The sequence below is a fragment of the Syngnathus floridae genome, unplaced genomic scaffold (assembly GCF_059516105.1).
Source record: "Syngnathus floridae isolate MCC-2025c unplaced genomic scaffold, RoL_Sflo_1.0 HiC_scaffold_484, whole genome shotgun sequence".
Lineage (NCBI taxonomy): Eukaryota > Metazoa > Chordata > Actinopteri > Syngnathiformes > Syngnathidae > Syngnathus > Syngnathus floridae.
In genome coordinates this window covers 1-16,861 of record NW_028284359.1, presented here as the reverse complement: position 1 = coordinate 16,861, position 16,861 = coordinate 1, and the positions used below count along the sequence as shown (strand labels likewise).

General features: G+C 48.6%; 1 protein-coding gene across 2 annotated transcripts; it reads left to right on the top strand.

The window, feature by feature from the left end:
• Nucleotides 1-72: 72 nt before the first annotated feature.
• Nucleotides 73-16,833, top strand: LOC148377039 (macrophage mannose receptor 1-like). Of its 2 annotated transcripts, XM_088368340.1 has the most exons (57): nucleotides 73-106; nucleotides 193-410; nucleotides 1,048-1,160; nucleotides 1,297-1,418; nucleotides 1,489-1,551; nucleotides 1,626-1,781; nucleotides 1,862-1,944; nucleotides 2,444-2,558; nucleotides 2,638-2,682; nucleotides 3,438-3,658; nucleotides 3,725-3,837; nucleotides 4,033-4,154; nucleotides 4,225-4,287; nucleotides 4,369-4,524; nucleotides 4,605-4,687; nucleotides 5,148-5,265; nucleotides 5,345-5,389; nucleotides 5,461-5,628; nucleotides 5,887-5,997; nucleotides 6,066-6,176; nucleotides 6,376-6,584; nucleotides 6,656-6,768; nucleotides 6,954-7,075; nucleotides 7,148-7,210; nucleotides 7,284-7,439; nucleotides 7,552-7,640; nucleotides 7,967-8,087; nucleotides 8,161-8,196; nucleotides 8,275-8,442; nucleotides 8,608-8,727; nucleotides 8,806-8,916; nucleotides 8,986-9,018; nucleotides 9,356-9,576; nucleotides 9,687-9,799; nucleotides 9,972-10,093; nucleotides 10,152-10,214; nucleotides 10,289-10,444; nucleotides 10,525-10,607; nucleotides 11,073-11,187; nucleotides 11,267-11,317; nucleotides 11,389-11,556; nucleotides 11,830-11,940; nucleotides 12,009-12,119; nucleotides 12,229-12,437; nucleotides 12,510-12,622; nucleotides 12,789-12,910; nucleotides 12,983-13,045; nucleotides 13,128-13,283; nucleotides 13,391-13,479; nucleotides 13,618-13,738; nucleotides 13,824-13,859; nucleotides 13,938-14,105; nucleotides 14,324-14,443; nucleotides 14,521-14,631; nucleotides 14,701-14,733; nucleotides 16,386-16,606; nucleotides 16,717-16,833. In XM_088368340.1, the coding sequence occupies exons 1-57, from the start codon at nucleotides 88-90 to the stop codon at nucleotides 16,831-16,833; spliced, it is 6,579 nt and encodes a 2,192-aa protein (XP_088224466.1). In that variant the 5' UTR covers nucleotides 73-87. The 2 variants fall into 2 exon arrangements, with proteins under 2 accessions (XP_088224466.1, XP_088224467.1); XM_088368341.1 differs by lacking the exons at nucleotides 2,444-2,558; nucleotides 2,638-2,682; nucleotides 3,438-3,658; ... (3 more) ...; nucleotides 4,369-4,524; nucleotides 4,605-4,687.
• The last annotated feature ends 28 nt before the right edge of the window (nucleotides 16,834-16,861 follow it).

Here is a 16,861-nt window from a genome sequence, read left to right as displayed (position 1 = left end):
TGATATTTTTGTGACGCTATTATTTCAGGCTAATAGCCCTAAATTCCCAAGTCCTTTGTAAGTCTTGTCAATGGTGGATTGTCAGTCATGCAGGTGACACAGTTAGGTGGCGTGCATTCTTGCTTGTTTGCTGAAATTCTGGTTTTTACCAAGAGTTGAAAAATGACCATGGCAACTTTGATGGTTCATCAGGTGTAACCCGTCATACGCCATGTGACGCAGACCACGGATGGAATTCTCACGGCTCCAAATGCTACAAGAAGATAGACACAACCAACGGTTGGCGGGGAGCTCGTCACGACTGCCTCTGGGAGGGCGGCGACCTTGTCTCCATCACCTCCGAGGAGGAGGAAAAGTTTGTGAAGGAGCAAATGGGCGACAAGCCGTTCTGGATCGGACTCTCCAATCTGGTGAGACGGAAACGCAAGCGGCTGTTGTATGGAGTAGACTGGGGTCAAACGTTTTGAACTTTGCCCTTAAAATCCATTTGTTTTAGTTCTTACGTTCCCTGAGAGCGCTGTCTCTGTCTGGGCAGTGGTTCCAATTAAGCCTTCCACTTAAGCTGTCCTTTGTGATTCCACGCCCCGCTCAGCGAGCACCTCGCCCCACGCCAGATTTGGGATTACAACTGAAAAAGATTTGAACCTGAATAAAAAAGATCCCAATCTGAAAAAACAAGAGTTGAACCTGAAAATAATGCGAATCTGAATACATGCAACTGGAAAAAAGATCTCAAATCATGAAAATGAATTGCGATGAAACCTGAAAATAAATACTTTATTCCAAAATATTACCAAGGCGAACTCAAAAACACTTTCACACAAGTGTTTTGTTTTACTACGTTGTTTTGTTTTTCTAGTTTTAAGATCAGCTCGTTTATTTTCAGATTTAAGTTTCCCTTTTTTCAAGTACATACGAGTTTTGTTTTTTCAAGTACAAAACGTTTGACCCCAATCTTCAAGGGATATTTAATATCAAATCCTTTCGATGAAGCATACTGCTGGCGAGCTTTTGGTACGCCATTGACAACGGGATTGGTTTCGGCAGGTCTGCGACAAGGACCATTGTAACTTATTCGAAGAGGGAGAAAAGAGACTGAACTGGTCCGACACCGGTGTGACCCCGACCTACGCTAACTGGACCTCAGACCAAGGCGGAAGGTAAGAAGATCACATCTTTGCATCCTGTGTCAGGTGGGATGCACATTATCCGAGGACGTGAACGAGGAAAAAAAAAACCACCAAATTGGCCTGTTTGTCGGATGTGTGTCTCAGTTTTCATGCCTTTTCCCAACAGCTCCGACAATGAATCCTGCGCGTACGTCAACCAAGGTGCGCACATACACAGTCAGCCTGGAAAGTGGAGACATGGCTCGTGCGGATCCTCGTTGGCGTACATGTGCAAGCGGTCGCCCGACGGTAAGTCCACACGTCCGTTGCGATGTTGGCGCTGAAAGGAGCAAAGTGCAACCGTGCCATCTTTCTGCAGACTGCCCGGACGGATGGCCGTGTTCCTACAAAGACTTGGGTTACACTTACAGTCGAGTGGAGAGTGAGTGGCAGCGACGCTCCTTTTGACACCAGCGCCATCTCGTGGTTTCCTAATTAGTTTCTTTTGGCTTTCAGCTTCCTACTGCGACTCTGGCGAGTTCCTGTACAAGGACTCTTGTTACCATTTTGAGGAGAGGAATGGAACTTGGCAAGCTGCTGAAGATTTCTGCAAGGAAAAGGGAGGTCTCTTGGCCAGCGTGCACTCACAGGTTGACGGACAGTTTTTGGCTGGTGAGCACCAAGGCAAATTGACCATGCCCGCAATCGTCCCGCAGTTTTTCATCACAAGTGTTTGTTCTGCTTTCCTCAAGCTCACCGGAGAAGAGTACTTTATTCTTGGCTGGGACTCAAGAAGAACAATGGCAAATTTGAGTGGCGCGACGGATCATCTACAGTAAGTGACAATGTGTGCAAGGGAGGTCTAAAAAGTTGTCACTTTGCCCCAATGAAGCTGTCATGTTAGAAGGCAAGAGTTAAAAAGTGCCATTTTAGTCGAATAGAGTTGATTGAAATAGAAGGAAAAATCTGACAAGAATGTTCGTCCTGTCAAATAGATTTGACTTTGACTTGTATTGAGTCATGTTACAAGTGAAAAAATGTCTTAGATTTATGAGGGATGACCATTGTAATTTACAAGGAAAAAACAGTGACATGAATTGTAGAAACAAAGTGCAACATTCATTTTACGGGGAGACATTTTTTATTGAAAAGTTCCAATCAGAAAGTTGGAAGGGGGTTGGAACATGGCAACAATTCTTATTGTGAGATAGAGCTTGTGAACATTAATTTGAGAGATTTGAATCAATGAAGTGACTTTGAAGGAAGGTGGTGGGAAGCCATCCGAGCAACTGCAACACCAAACACGCTCGAGTCATGTCCACTGTCGTCCGCAGGATGATGTCCCGTGGCATTCTCATAGTTATCCAGGTGCCTGCACAAAATTGAATACTGCTGGAGAAGTTGCGATCGAAAAATGTAGTGAACTTCGTCCATCCATCTGTCAAAAAGGTCAGAAAGTCACAACCTCTCATTTGCCCTTTGTCTTCTCATTGCTCTCTCATATTTGACCCCTCTCGCCTCCTTGCAGGCAAGGCCAGAGCTTCTCTTCCGCTTCTTTCGGCGTCAGCATCAGGTGGGTGTCCCAGCCTGCAGCCCGCACGCAGAATCTTGCTTGCCCTTAAGTGACTCGAGTCTCGCTTGCAAGCAAGAGTGCAAATTGCGGCTGGTGGCGGGAGAACCCCGCCAACGAGGTCGAGTGATTAATTGTATTACTGAATAAAGTAACTCGTTACCGGGGAAAGCGTTACGGTTAAAAACAACACAATACATGCACGTTTTTGCCTCAAACCTCAATCAATATTAAAATACATCTTGATATCGCCACTTGAAAATTCTTCAGCGGTCCTGTTGTGACTACTGGTGAAAGAAATTGCCTTGTTTATCTCTTGGGACAGTATTCTTTCAGACTAATAGCCCTAAAATGCCCACCTAAGTCTTGTCAGTTGGGGATTGTCAGCTATACAGGTGACTTAATCTGCCAAAAACTGATATAAATGTCCCAAAAGTCCCAATGATCGTCGTCTCACACACATCTGGGTGTGGTGAAACTTGACTAAGACTATGGATCATTGAAGTTAAGTTAAAGTCCCAAAGATCATCACACACATATCTGGGTGCAGTGAAATTTGTCCTCGGCATTTAACCCATCCCCGTGTGATTTTGATCCATCCCCTGGGGGAGAGGGGAGCAGTGAGCAGCAGCGGTGCCGCGCTCGGGAATCATTTGGTGATCTGATAAAGGTGGCAATGCACTTCATGCCTGTTTGCTGGATTTCTGATTTCCACCAAAGGTTGAAAAATGACCAAGCTAACTTTGCTGTTTCATCAGCATCGACCGATCATGAGGCAGCATGTGACACAGTCAACGGATGGAGTCCTCACGGCTCAAACTGTTACAAGAAAATGAACACAACCAACGGTTGGCTGGGGGCTCGTCACGACTGCCTCTGGGAGGGCGGCGACCTTGTCTCCATCACTTCAGAGGATGAGGAGAAGTTTGTGAAGGAGCAAATGGGCGACAAGCCGTTCTGGATCGGAGTCTCCAATCTGGTGAGGCGAAAGCGCAAGTGGGCTTCCTACTGGTGCTCGAGTGACAACCAGTATTGTTTTTGGCAGGTCTGCGACAAGGACTGGTGTCAGTTTTTTAAAGCGGGAGAAAAGGGGCTGACTTGGTCCGACACCGGTGTAACCCCGACCTACGCTAACTGGGCCTCAAGCCAAGGCGGAAGGTAGGAGAACACCTCTTTGTGTCCTGTGTCAAGCGAGATGCACGGGGAGATTTTGGAACCCCTTTCCAAACATGTGAAAAGATGTGATGAGGTTTAAAAAAGCTTTGGTTTTCTTTTCATCGGGAAAGAGGAAAATAAACTCCAAATTGGCACGTTTGTTGGATGTGTCTCGCTTTTCCCGACTTTTCTCAACAGCTCCGACAATGAATCCTGCGCGTACGTCAACCAAGGTGCGCACATACACAGTCAGCCTGGAAAGTGGAGACATGGCTCGTGCGGATCCTCATTGGCGTACATGTGCAAGCGGTCGCCCGACGGTAAGTCCACACGTCCGTTGCGATGATGACGCTGAAAGGAGAAAAGCGCAACCGTGCCATCTTTTTGCAGACTGCCCGGAGGGATGGCCATGTTCCTACAAAGACTTCGGTCACACCTACAGTCAAGTTGAGAGTTGAGTGGCAGCGACGCTTCTTTCTACACCCAAACTGCATTGTCGTGGTGGTTTTCTAATTAGTTTCTTTTGGCTTTCAGCTTCCTACTGCGACTCTGGCGAGTTCCTGTACAAGGACTCCTGTTACCATTTTGAGGGGAGGAATGGAACTTGGCAAGCGGCTGAAGATTTCTGCAAGGAAAAGGGAGGTCTCTTGGCCAGCGTGCACTCACAGGTTGACGGACAGTTTTTGGCTGGTGAGCACCAAGACAAATTCACCATGCCGGCAATCGTCCTGCAATTTTTCACCACAAGTGCTTGTTCTGCTTTCCTCAAGCTCACCGGCGAATAGGATGGTATTCTTGGCTGGGACTCAAGAAGAACAATGGCAAATTTGAGTGGCGCGACGGATCAGCGACAGTAAGTGACAATGGAGGTCTAAAAAGTTGTCACTTTGCCCTAATGAAGCTGTTACGTTCGAAGGATAAAGTTGAAAAGTGTCATTTCAGCAGAACAAAGCTGGTTGAAACTGGAAAAATCGGACAAGAATGGTCTTCCTGTCAAATAGATTTGACTTTGACTTGTATTGAGTCATGTTACAAGTGAAAAAATGACCATTGTAATTTACAAGGAAAAAAATATGACATGATTTGTAGAATTAAAGTGCACCGTTCATTTTACGGGGAAACATTTTTTAGTTCCAATCAGAAAGTTGGAAGGGGGTTGTAACATCGCAACAATTCTTATTGTGAGATAGAGCTTGTGAACATGAAGTTGAGCGATTTGAATCAATGAAGTGACTTTGAAGGAATGTGGTGGGAAGCCATCCGAGCAACTGCAACACCAAAAACGCTCGAGTCATGTCCACTGTCGTCCGCAGGCTGATGTCCCGTGGCATCGTGATAAATATGTAGGTGCCTGCACAAAATTGGATCGTGCTGGAGAAGTTCAGATCGACAGTTGTACTAGTGCCACTCGTCCATCCATCTGTCAAAAAGGTCAGAAAGTCACAACCTCTCATTTGCCCTTTGTCTTCTCATTGCTCTCTCATATTTGACCCCTCTCACATCCTTGCAGGCAAGGCCAGAGCTTCTCTTCCGCCTCTTCCGGCGTCAGCATCAGGTGGGCGTCCTAACCTGCAGCCCGCACGCAGAATCTTGTTTGCCCTCGAGTGACTCGAGTCTCATTTGCAGGCAAGAGTGCAAAGTGCGGCTTGTGGCGGGAGAACCCCGCCAACGACTTCTGCTACCTGATCCACGACACGGCCAACTTGACCTGGAAGGAGGCGCGAGACGAGTGCGCCCGCCGCAGAGGCAACCTGCTCGCCATCACCGATTTACAGGACCACAACTTCATACACGGTAGGTCGTCCTCGGTCTGCTTCGCTTTTTGGCGCAGCTGAAGTACTTAATGAAAGAATCCATCGAGAGACCACCGACTCACGTCAACATTTTGCCGAGTTTCTGTCATTCCAAAGGATAGACCAAAAATAAGCTTGTGACCCCCGCCAACAAGGACCCAACCCAGACATCACCATCACTTCATTTTAGTTAAGCGTTTTGGACTCGCATCTGTAAGATGCTTCAACCTTGTGTTCTCTATTTACCTTTGACCCAAAGGGGTTCCGGGAAGCGGTTCCTCTTTGTGGTTGGACGCCAGCGACACCAATGTTGAAGTCGGCAGCAAGCAGTCTGACGAATCCTCACCGAGTTCCGTCCTTCTGGGCGCAAGTGGGTCTAAAACCTGGCCGATGTATGAAGGAACGAAGGAGCGCTGAGCATCTGTGGTCTCTTTCAAGGTAACCCTGGTGACCCCCCCGGCCGACGCTGCAACTCCTTACATCATGGCAAGGGCGACATGGAAGTTGTCGATTGTGAGAAGAAGAGCGGCTACGTCTGTAGGAGAAGAGGTAAGACGAGATGCTCGGTCGATTCTCCCCAACTTGCGTTATCAGCCGAGAGGACCAGAGTGGCAATTGTAAAGTTTGTGCTCTGATGTGAGTGGTGATGCAGGTGACGCAATTGGCTGAAACTGAATGACTTATTCTAGCAAAGAAGACAAAAACCGTTGCGTTATTACGTCAGAGTAATCCCAAAATGTTCCCTCAGGCATTCAAACATGTGAAATGACCAATGGGTGGCACGGCTTCGGCTCCAGCTGCTACAGGAAGATGGAGACCACCAACGGTTGGCTGGGGGCTCGTTACGACTGCGTCTGGGAGGGGGGCGACCTGGTCTCCATCACCTCGGAGGATGAGGAGAAGTTTGTGACGGAGCAAATGGGCGACAAGCCGTTCTGGATCGGACTCTCCAATCTGGTGAGACGGAAGCGCAAGTGGGCTTCCTACTGGTACTTGAGTGACAACCAGTATTGTTTTTGCCATGGCAGGACTGCAACGAGGTCTGGTGTCAGTTTTTTAAAGCGGGAGAAAAGAAGCTGACTTGGTCCGACACTGCTATGACGCCGACCTACGCTAACTGGACCTCGAGTCAAGACGGAAGGTAGGAAGGTCACCTCTTTGGGTCCTGTGTCGGGCAAGATGCACGGGGAGATTTTGGAACCCCTTTTTTAAATTGTGTGAGCATGCCATGAAGCACCTTTTTATACTTTTGATCAGAAAATGGAGAAAAAAAACGTAGCCCGTCTGTCGGATGTGTGTCTCGTTTCTCACGCTTTTTGCCGACAGCTCCAACGATGAATCTTGCACGTACGTCCGCCAAGGTGTGCACGTAGATAGTCAGCCTGGAAAATGGAGACATGGCTCGTGCGGATCCTCATTGGCGTACATGTGCGAGCGGCCGCTCGACGGTAAGTCTGCACGTTCTATTGATGTTGACGCTGAAAGGAGAAAAAAAATGCAATCACGTCGTCCCCCTGCAGCCTGCCCGTTAGGACGGCTGTGTTCCTACAAAGACTACGGATTCAGCTACAGTCGAGTGGAGAGTGAGTGGCAGTGACGCTTCTTTTCCACACCTGCCGTTGTGCTTCTGTAATCTATGTTTCTTGGCGGCTTTAGCTTCCTCCTGCGACACTGGCGACTTCCTGTACAGGGACTCTTGCTTTCACTTTGAGGGGATGAAGCGAACTTGGGAGGCTGCCGAGGTGTTCTGCAGAGAATGGAACGGTCACCTGGCCAGCGTCCACTCACTGGTTGAGGGCCAATTCTTGGCTGGTGAGCTTCAAGACAAACTGCCGATGCCAGCTATCGTCCCCTAGCGCGTCACAATGTCTGACACGATGCTCTTCTTGTGCTAAATTTCCTTCCTTCCTTTGATATCCTCAAGCTCACGCGCCATATGCAGGAGGAGTGCAATCCTGGGTGGGACTCAAGAAGAACAAGGACAACTTTGAGTGGAGCGACGCAACACCTACGGTAAGGGGAACGTTTAGAGCAGTCTACCAAAGTTGTCATTTGCTCAGACTGAAGGTGTCATATCGGAAGCCAAATTCTACAGAACAATGAAAGTTAGACTTTGGCAAGAATGATCACCATGTTACAAAAAGAGATAAACATTGAAGGTATTAATCAGCTGAAGCATTAACTGGAAGAAAATTGTCAAATGAATTCAAGTCATACTGTAGGAAAGGGTTGAGAAAATATCGATCAGTGGGAGGAAAAAAGGACTCATCATTTTGGAGGAAATGCGGTGGGAAGCGAGCCCAAACGCACCAAAGTCACACCTGGCGTGTCGTCGGCAGGGCAACATTGTGTGGGTGCCAAACGGGCCGAAAAGGCGTGGTGGCTGCTCTGCCTTGTCGCCGACTGGTCAACTTGAGGATTGGCCCTGCACCAAAAGTCAGCCATTCATCTGTAGAAAAGGTCAGAAAATGACGACCAATCATCTTGCACTTTTATATGCTCTCTCATAACCATCCCTCTTCCTTTCTTGCAGCTATGGTCCAAGAGTTTGTTCTTCCTCCGCCGGCAGGTGGGCGCCCCACCCGGCAGTCGACATGTGGTCTCTTGTTAGCGGTTTGCCCTCAGGTGACTTGACTCTCGCTTGCAGGCTGGAGTGCAAAGTGCGGTTGGTGGCTGGACCGATCCTCCGACGACTTCTGCTACCTGATCCAGCACAAGCCCACCAAGACGTGGCAGAAGGCGCGAGACGACTGCCTCCTCCGAGGAGGCGACCTGCTCAGCATCGCCGACTCAAATGAACAGACAGTCATACAAGGTAGGCTGTCCGTCCGTCCGTCAGGTTGCCGTCAGGGCTGTTGAATTCCCCCAACATGGGCAGAGCTCCAGACCTCACATGCATGCAATGAGCAGTCAGCGAGCCATCAGCGAGCAGAGCGCCAACGAGAATGTTTCAAACTCATTTTACCATTTACCTCCAAAGGTCTGTACACTTCTCTGTCGAGCGCTCCCTCTCTGTGGTTGGGCGTCAACAACGACATCACGAAAGACGGCAGCGAGTGGACTGACGGATCCCCGTTCGGTTACATGTTCATGGACAGAGGTGTGTCCCGAAACCCAACCGATGTTTGCCTGCGATGTTGCGGAGGAATGGAGCTGAGCATCTGTCGTCTCCTTCCAGATGACCCCGGTGACCTCTCTGGTGCATCCTGTCTTTCCTTACTCACAAGAAACGGCCGCTGGAAGTTTGACGATTGCCGCAAGAAAAGAGGCTACATCTGCAAGAAAAGAGGTAAGACGTGGCGACGCTCAGTGGATTCTCGCAACGTGCTGACTCGTGTCTTTGGCTTTTGTCTTCCAGGAATCCCGGCAAAGCCTCAGCAGCCTCTTATTGGTAAGTCTCTGAACGGTGACTTCAAACGATGCAAAACAAAAATGACATGACGATGCTTGTCTTTATTTTTACTTTACTTTCATAGCGTAAAGAATTCAGGCTGTAAGCGAATGAGGGTTATGCAAGATCAGCTCGCAATATAGTGACTATACCATGGGTGACTATTCTATTCGCTAAATAATCATCTGTAGCAGCCCGAGTTGAAAATTTCACTTAGATATGTATTATATAAATATATTTATGCGCGATGCAGAAAAATGTGACGTGAAGGGAATGCAGAAATCTGGTTTTCATCAAAGGTTGAAAAATGACCATGGGAACTTTGATGTTTCATCAGCTTTAACCCATCATGAGCCAACATGTGACACAGTCAACGGATGGAGTCCTCACGGCTCAAACTGTTACAAGAAGATGGAGACCCCGAACGGTTGGCTGGGGGCTCGTCACAACTGCCTCTGGGAGGGCGGCGACCTTGTCTCCATCACCTCTGAAGACGAGGAAATGTTTGTGATGGAGCAAATGGGCAACAAACCGTTCTGGATCGGACTCTCCAATCTGGTAAGTGCAGGCTGCTGTTGGCTGGCGACTGGTAGTTGAGATGGAACCGCGAGCAAGTGGCTGTTGGCTCACTATCGGTACACCATTGACAATGAGTTTGGACTCTGCAGAACTGCAACGAGACCTGGTGTCAGTTTTTTAAAGCGGGCGAAAAGAGTGTGACTTGGTCCTACACCAGTGTGACGCCGACCTACGCCAACTGGGACCCGCGTCAAGACCAGAGGTAAGAAGATCACCTCTTTGCATCCTGGGTCAGGTGGGATGCACGGTGATATTTTCAAATTGCTTTCTAAAAATTGCTTTTGGGGCTGAGTTTTCATCAGAAAAAAAGGGCAAAACCTCCAAATTGGCACGTTTGTCGGATGTGTCTCGCTTTTTCCGACTTTTCTCAACAGCTCCGATGATGAATCCTGCGCGTACGTCAACCAAGGTGTGCACGGAGACAGTCAGCCTAGCAAGTGGAGACGTGGCTCGTGCAGATCCTCATTGGCGTACATGTGCGAGCGGTCGCCCGACGGTAAGTCTGCACGTTTGACGTGAAAGGAGAAAAGTGCAACCATGTCGTCTTTCTGCAGACTGCCCGGACGGATGGCCGTGTTCCTACAAAGACTTGGGTTACACTTACAGTCGAGTGGAGAGTGAGTGGCAGCGACGCTTCTTTTGACACCAGCGCCATCTCGTGGTTTCCTAATTAGTTTCTTTTGGCTTTCAGCTTCCTACTGCGACTCTGGCGAGTTCCTGTACAAGGACTCTTGTTACCATTTTGAAGGGAGGAATGGAACTTGGCAAGCGGCTGAAGATTTCTGCAAGGAAAAGGGAGGTCTCTTGGCCAGCGTCCACTCACCGGTCGACAGACGATTTTTGGCTGGTGAGCGTCAAGACAAACTGACCAATCGTCCCGCCATGTTTCACAACATCGTCACAAGTGCTCGTTCTGCTTTCCTCAAGCTCACGTGCGAAAAGGATTTCAACCTTGGCTGGGACTCAAGAAAAGCTCAGCCAAATTTGAGTGGCTCGACGGATCATCTACAGTAAGTGACACGTTTGCAACGCGGGTCTAAAAAATGGTCACTTATGAAGCTGTCATGTTGGAAAGCAAAACATTAAAAAGTGTCGTTTTAGTAGACCGCAGTTGATTCAATAGAGAGGAGAAATCTGACAAGAATGGTCTTCCTGTTAAATAGATTTGAATTTGTTACAAGAAGTCCTTTAGTTTGATGGCTTAGAATTGTGATATATAAGAGAAAAAAAACCAATAAGATTTCACCATGCATTTCACAGGAAAACGTTTTTCAGAATAAAAATTAACAGTTTAGGGTTTGGAAAGCTTCAATCTGAAACTCAGGTTGGAATATCGCAACAATTTCTATTGGTTCCGGAAATGATGAGAATGGTGAGAAGAAAAACAGATTTGAACCAGTGAGGTGACTTTGAAGGAAATTTTGCGGGAAGCCATCTGAGCAATTGCAACGCCAAACACGCTGTATCCTCTGCAGGACAACGTCACAAAGAACCTTACTCAAAATTCAGATGACTGCGCAAAATTGAATGAGAATGGAGAAATTCAGCTTGAGGGTTGTACTGGCCTTCGTCCATCCATCTGTCAAAAAGGTCAGAAAGTCACAACCTCCCATTTGCCCTTTGTCTTCTCATTGCTCTCTCATATTTGACCCCTCTCGCCTCCTTGCAGGCAAGGCCAGAGCTTCTCTTCTGCTTCTTCCGGCGTCAGCATCAGCATCAGGTGGGCGTCCCACCCTGCAGCCCACATGCAGAATCTCGTTTGCCCTCAAGTGACTTGAGTCTTGCTTGCAGGCAAGAGTGCAAAGTGCGGCTGGTGGCGGGAGAACCCCGCCAACGACTTGTGCTACCTAATCAACTCCAAGCACACCAAGACCTGGAAGGAGGCGCGAGACGAGTGCACCCGCCTCAGAGGCAACCTGCTCGCCATCACCGACTCGAACGAACATACCTTCATACGAGGTAGGCCGTCCACAGTCTGCTGCGCTTTTTGGCGCGGCTGACGTGCTTGATGAAAGAATCCATGCAAGTCAAATCGAGAGACCACCGACTCACGTCAACATTTTGTCGAGTTTCTGTCATTCCAAAGAAAAGACCAAAAATAAGCTTGTGACCCCCACCAACTCGGACCCAACCCAGACGTCACCCACACTTTGTTTTAGTTAAGCATTTTGCACTTGCCTCTGTAAGATGCGTCAGTCAACCTTCTGTTCTGTATTCACCTTTGACCCAAAGGGCTTCTGCCAAGCGGTTCCTCTTTGTGGTTGGACGCCAGCGACATCATTGTTGAAGTTGGCAGCAAGCAGTCTGACGAATCCTCACCGAGTTCCGTCCTTTTGGGCGCAGGTGGGTCTAAAACCTGGCCGATGTATGAAGGAACAAAGGAGCGCTGAGCATCTGTGGTCTCCCTCCAGGTAACCCTGGTGACCCCCCCGGCCGACGATGCAACTCCTTACTCAGTGGCAAGGGCGGCATAGAGGTTGTCGATTGCGAGAAGAAGCGCGGCTACGTCTGCAAGAGAAGAGGTAAGACGAGATGCTCGGCCAATTCTCCACAATTTTTTGTCTCATGTGAGTCGATGCAGATGACGCATTTGCCTGAAACTGAGTGCGTAATCCCCAAATGTCTCCTCAGTCGTTCAGACATGTGAAAGGACCAAAGGGTGGCGACGCTTTGGCTCCAACTGCTACAAGAAGATGGAGACCACCAACGGTTGGCTGGGGGCTCGTTACGACTGCGTCTGGGAGGGCGGCGACCTGGTCTCCATCACCTCGACACACGAGGAAAGCTTTGTGAAGGAGCAAATGGGCGACAAGCCGTTCTGGATCGGACGTTCCAATCTGGTGAGACGAAAGCGGTAGAATACGTTGACTTTCCACTGGTACCTAACCGTCACCTGCGATTGGTTTCGGCAGAACTGCGACGTGGCCTGGTGTCAGTTTTTTGAAGCAGGAGAAAAAAGACTGTCTTTGTCCGACACCGGCGTGACGCCGACCTACGCCAACTGGGACTCGCGTCAAGATAGAAGGTAAGAAGGTCACCTCTTTGCGTCCTTTTGTTGTCAGGCGGAACACACAGCGAGATTATGGATCCCATCTGCGAATTTTGAGAGTATTGATGAGAAAGGAGGAAAAGCCTCCAAATTGGCACGTTTGTCGCATGTGTGTCTCCTTTTTCCCGACCTTTTTCAACAGCTCCAACAATGAATCCTGCGCGTACGTCAACCAAGGTGTGCACGTAGAGAGTCAGCCTGGAAAGTGGAGACATGGCTCGTGCGGATCCTCATTGGCGTACATGTGCGAGCGGCCGCTCGACGGTAAGTCTGCCCGTCCGTTGTGACGTTAACGCTCAAAGGAGAAAAACTTGCAATCACGTCGTCCCCCTGCAGCCTGCCCGGACGGACGGCTGTGTTCCTACAAAGACTACGCATTCGGCTACAATCGAGTGGAGAGTGAGTGGCAGCGAGGCTTTTTTTTCCACACCTGCAACGTCTTGTTGTGGATTTGTAATCCATGTTTTTTTGGTGGCTTCAGCTTCCTACTGCGGCACTGGCGACTTCCTGTACAGGGACTCTTGCTATCACTTTGAAGGGATGAAGCGAACTTGGGAGGCAGCCGAGAAGTTCTGCAGAGAATGGAACGGTCACCTGGCCAGCGTCCAATCACTGGTTGATAGCCAATTCTTGGCCGGTGAGCGCCAAGACCAACTGCCGATACCAGCAATCGTCATCTAGCACTTCACAAAATTTGAATGCTCTTCTTGTGCTAAATTTCCTCGCTTCTCTGATATCTTCAAGCTCATGCGCCAGATGTAGGAGGATTGCAAGCTTGGGTGGGACTCAAGAAGAACAAGAACAACTTTGAGTGGAGCGACGCAACGCCTACAGTAAATGAAACATTTAGAGCAGTCTACAAACGTTGTCATTTGCCCTGAATGAAGGTGTCATATCGGAGGGCAAAGGTTCCACCAAACACGCAAGTTACACCAAATGCGGCAAAGTCATGTTCGGCGTGTCGTCCGCAGGGCAACATTGCGTGGGTGCCAAACGGGCCGACAGGACGTGGTGATTGCTGTGCACTGTCGCCAACTGGACAAGTTGAGGACTGGCCCTGCACCAATATTCGGCCATTCATTTGTAAAAAAGGTCCGAAAATGAAGAGCACTCACCTTGCACTTCCATGTGCTCCCTCTATCTAAGAGTGCTAATGACTCCTCTCTTTTCCTTGCAGCCAAGGTCCAAGAGTTTGTTCTTCCTCCGCCGGCAGGTGGGCGTCCCACCCAGCAGTCGACACGTGGTCTCTTGTCACCGGTTTGCCCTCAAATGACTTGAGTCTCGCTTGCAGGCTGGAGTGCAAAGTGCGGCTGGTGGCCGGACCGATCCTCCGACGACTTCTGCTACCTGATCCAGCACAGGCCCACCAAGACGTGGCAGAAGGCGCGAGACGACTGCCTCCGCCGCGGAGGCGACCTGCTCAGCATTGCCGACTCACGCGAACAGGCCTTCATACAAAGTAGGCTGTCTGTCTGTCCGGTCGCAATCAGGGCTGTTGAATTCCCCCAACATGGGCAGAGCTCCAGACCTCACATGCATGCATTTGGTTTCCTTGGACAACCGCTAATATACTGGAATATACGATAGTGCGTTCCACCAATGAGCAGTCAGCGAGCCATCAGCGAGCAGAGCGCCAACGAGAATGTTTCAAACACATTTTACCATTTACCTCCAAAGGTCTGTACACTTCGCTGTCGAGCGCCCCCTCTCTGTGGTTGGGGGCCAACAACAAGATCATGAAAGACGGCAGCGAGTGGACTGACGGATCCCCGTTCGGTTACATGTTCATGGACAGAGGTGTGTCCAAAACCCAATTGATGTTTGCCTGCGATGTTGCGGAGGAATGGAACTGAGCATCTGTCGTCTCCTTACAGATGACCCCGGTGACCTCTTTGGAGCATCCTGTCTTTCCTTACTAACAAGCAACGGCCGCTGGAAGTTTGCCGATTGCAGGAAGAAAAGGGGCTACATCTGCAAGAAAAGAGGTAAGACGTGGCGACGCTCAGTGGATTCTCACAGCATGCTGACTCGTGTCTTTGGCTTTTGTCTACCAGGAATCCCGGCAAAGCCTCAGCAGCCTCTTCATGGTAAGTCTCTGAACGGTGACTTCAAACGATGCAAAACAAAAATGACATGACGATGCTTGTCTTTATTTTTACTTTACTTTCATAGCGTAAAGAATTCAGCCTGTAAGCTAATGAGGGTTATGCAAGATCAGCTCGCAGTATAGTGACCATACCATTGGTGACTATTCTATTCGCTAAATAATCATGTGTAGCAGCCCGAGTTGAAAATTGCATTAAGATATGTATTATGTAAATATATTTATGCGCGATGCAGAAAAATGTGACATGCAGGGAATGCAGAAATGTGTGTGTGTGTGTGTGTGTGTGTGTGTGTGTGTGTGTGTGTGTGTGTGTGTGTGTGTGGGGTGGGGGTGTGTATAACCTCCAACCTTCTTCTGGAGACACCCCCCTGGGTGAAACCGTCTAGAACCACCTGTGCTTTGGGGAGTAACCCTGCTCATTTGACACGAGTGATCAAAGGTGATTTTAATGGCCCAATATTTTGGATGTTGTTTAAGAAGAATATGTTTGCCAATGTCCTGAGTTGAATGCACTTTTTCATCGGGGTGGCCGAGGGGGGCCCTGCATCAGCTGGGGTGGCCTTATGACAACCAGGGATGCGGGGGTTGATGGTCAAGTGTACAGTCCTACTCATTTACAAAATGGAATTGTTCTATTCGACAACATTTACTTGTACAAGATAAAATGTGCAAAGCATCACCTGAATTCTTTAGAAAATACTCGCATGCTCGAGAAGGCTCCGTTGCTTTGGAGCGCCTCTGCGTGTGTGTGGGCGGAGGTGAGGGGCACAGAGCAGCGGGGCGCCTATCAGTGCAGCGCCTCTGTTAATGATCACACGTGAACAGACAGCTGTTAAATAAATGCATAAAATAGCAATTCAAAGTAACTTTTTTCCTGTCGCTTTGGAGGTCCTTTTGTTGCAGCGCCCCATACGCTGCATGTAGTGCATTTTCCCCACTGAGATTTTGCCAAAAGCAAAAACAAATGAGAGCATAATTTCAGCCAGTTTTTTTTCAATGTTTTTTTTTTCCTCTTAAATGTTGACGAGCTAGCCCATTGCGCTGATGGAATAGTGATGCGTTACAAATGTACAACTGGGCATGAGCTCTTTCTTGTGTAACTACCTGGAAAAAAAAAAAAGGGAGCTCCAATTGTTCTGTAGCTGTATTAAAAAAGACGTCTTCCTTTGCATAGATTGCAAACGTATATTTTGGTGATGAATGAAAATAAAAAAAGTTGAATGTGGACTCTTGACCTGTAGCGCCATCCTGTGGGCTGCACATGAGCAAAAAAAAAAACACCACCAACAACACATTTTTCTCTGTCCGAGGGGCAGAATGACAGAAGTGGACTGAATTTCCTCCGTTTTTTGACATGTGCAACAGTCCATGAAATCATTCAGCATCCTGAAGCTGGTTAATGAATGTCACGTTTAAAAATGTGCCTTGTTGATTTTTTTTGTGACTCTATTATTTTAGGCTAATAGCCCTAAATGCCCAAGTCCTTTGTAAGTCGTGTCAATTGTGGATTGTCAGTCATGCAGGTGACGCAATTTGGCTGAATTAGGTGGCGTGCATTCTTGCTTGTTTGCTGAATTAGTTCTTTTTACCAAAGGTTGGAAAATGACCATGGGAATTTTGATGTTTCTTCAGCTTTAACCCATCATGAGCCAACATGTGACACAGTCAACGGATGGAGTCCTCACGGCTCAAACTGTTACAAGAAGATGGAGACCCCGAACGGTTGGCTGGGGGCTCGTCACAACTGCCTCTGGGAGGGCGGCGACCTTGTCTCCATCACCTCTGAAGACGAGGAAATGTTTGTGATGGAGCAAATGGGCAACAAACCGTTCTGGATCGGACTCTCCAATCTGGTAAGTGCAGGCTGCTGTTGGCTGGCGACTGGTAGTTGAGATGGAACCGCGAGCAAGTGGCTGTTGGCTCACTATCGGTACACCATTGACAATGAGTTTGGACTCTGCAGAACTGCAACGAGACCTGGTGTCAGTTTTTTAAAGCGGGCGAAAAGAGTGTGACTTGGTCCTACACCAGTGTGACGCCGACCTACGCCAACTGGGACCCGCGTCAAGACCAGAGGTAAGAAGATCACCTCTTTGCATCCTGGGTCA

Excerpts from the sequence above, each read along its gene's own strand:
- LOC148377039 (XM_088368340.1), top strand. Across the intron at positions 10,094-10,151 it reads GTGCGAGCGGTCGCCCGACG|ACTGCCCGGACGGATGGCCG; the intron begins GTAAGTCTGCAC and ends GTCTTTCTGCAG. Across the intron at positions 14,632-14,700 it reads CTACATCTGCAAGAAAAGAG|GAATCCCGGCAAAGCCTCAG; the intron begins GTAAGACGTGGC and ends TTTGTCTACCAG.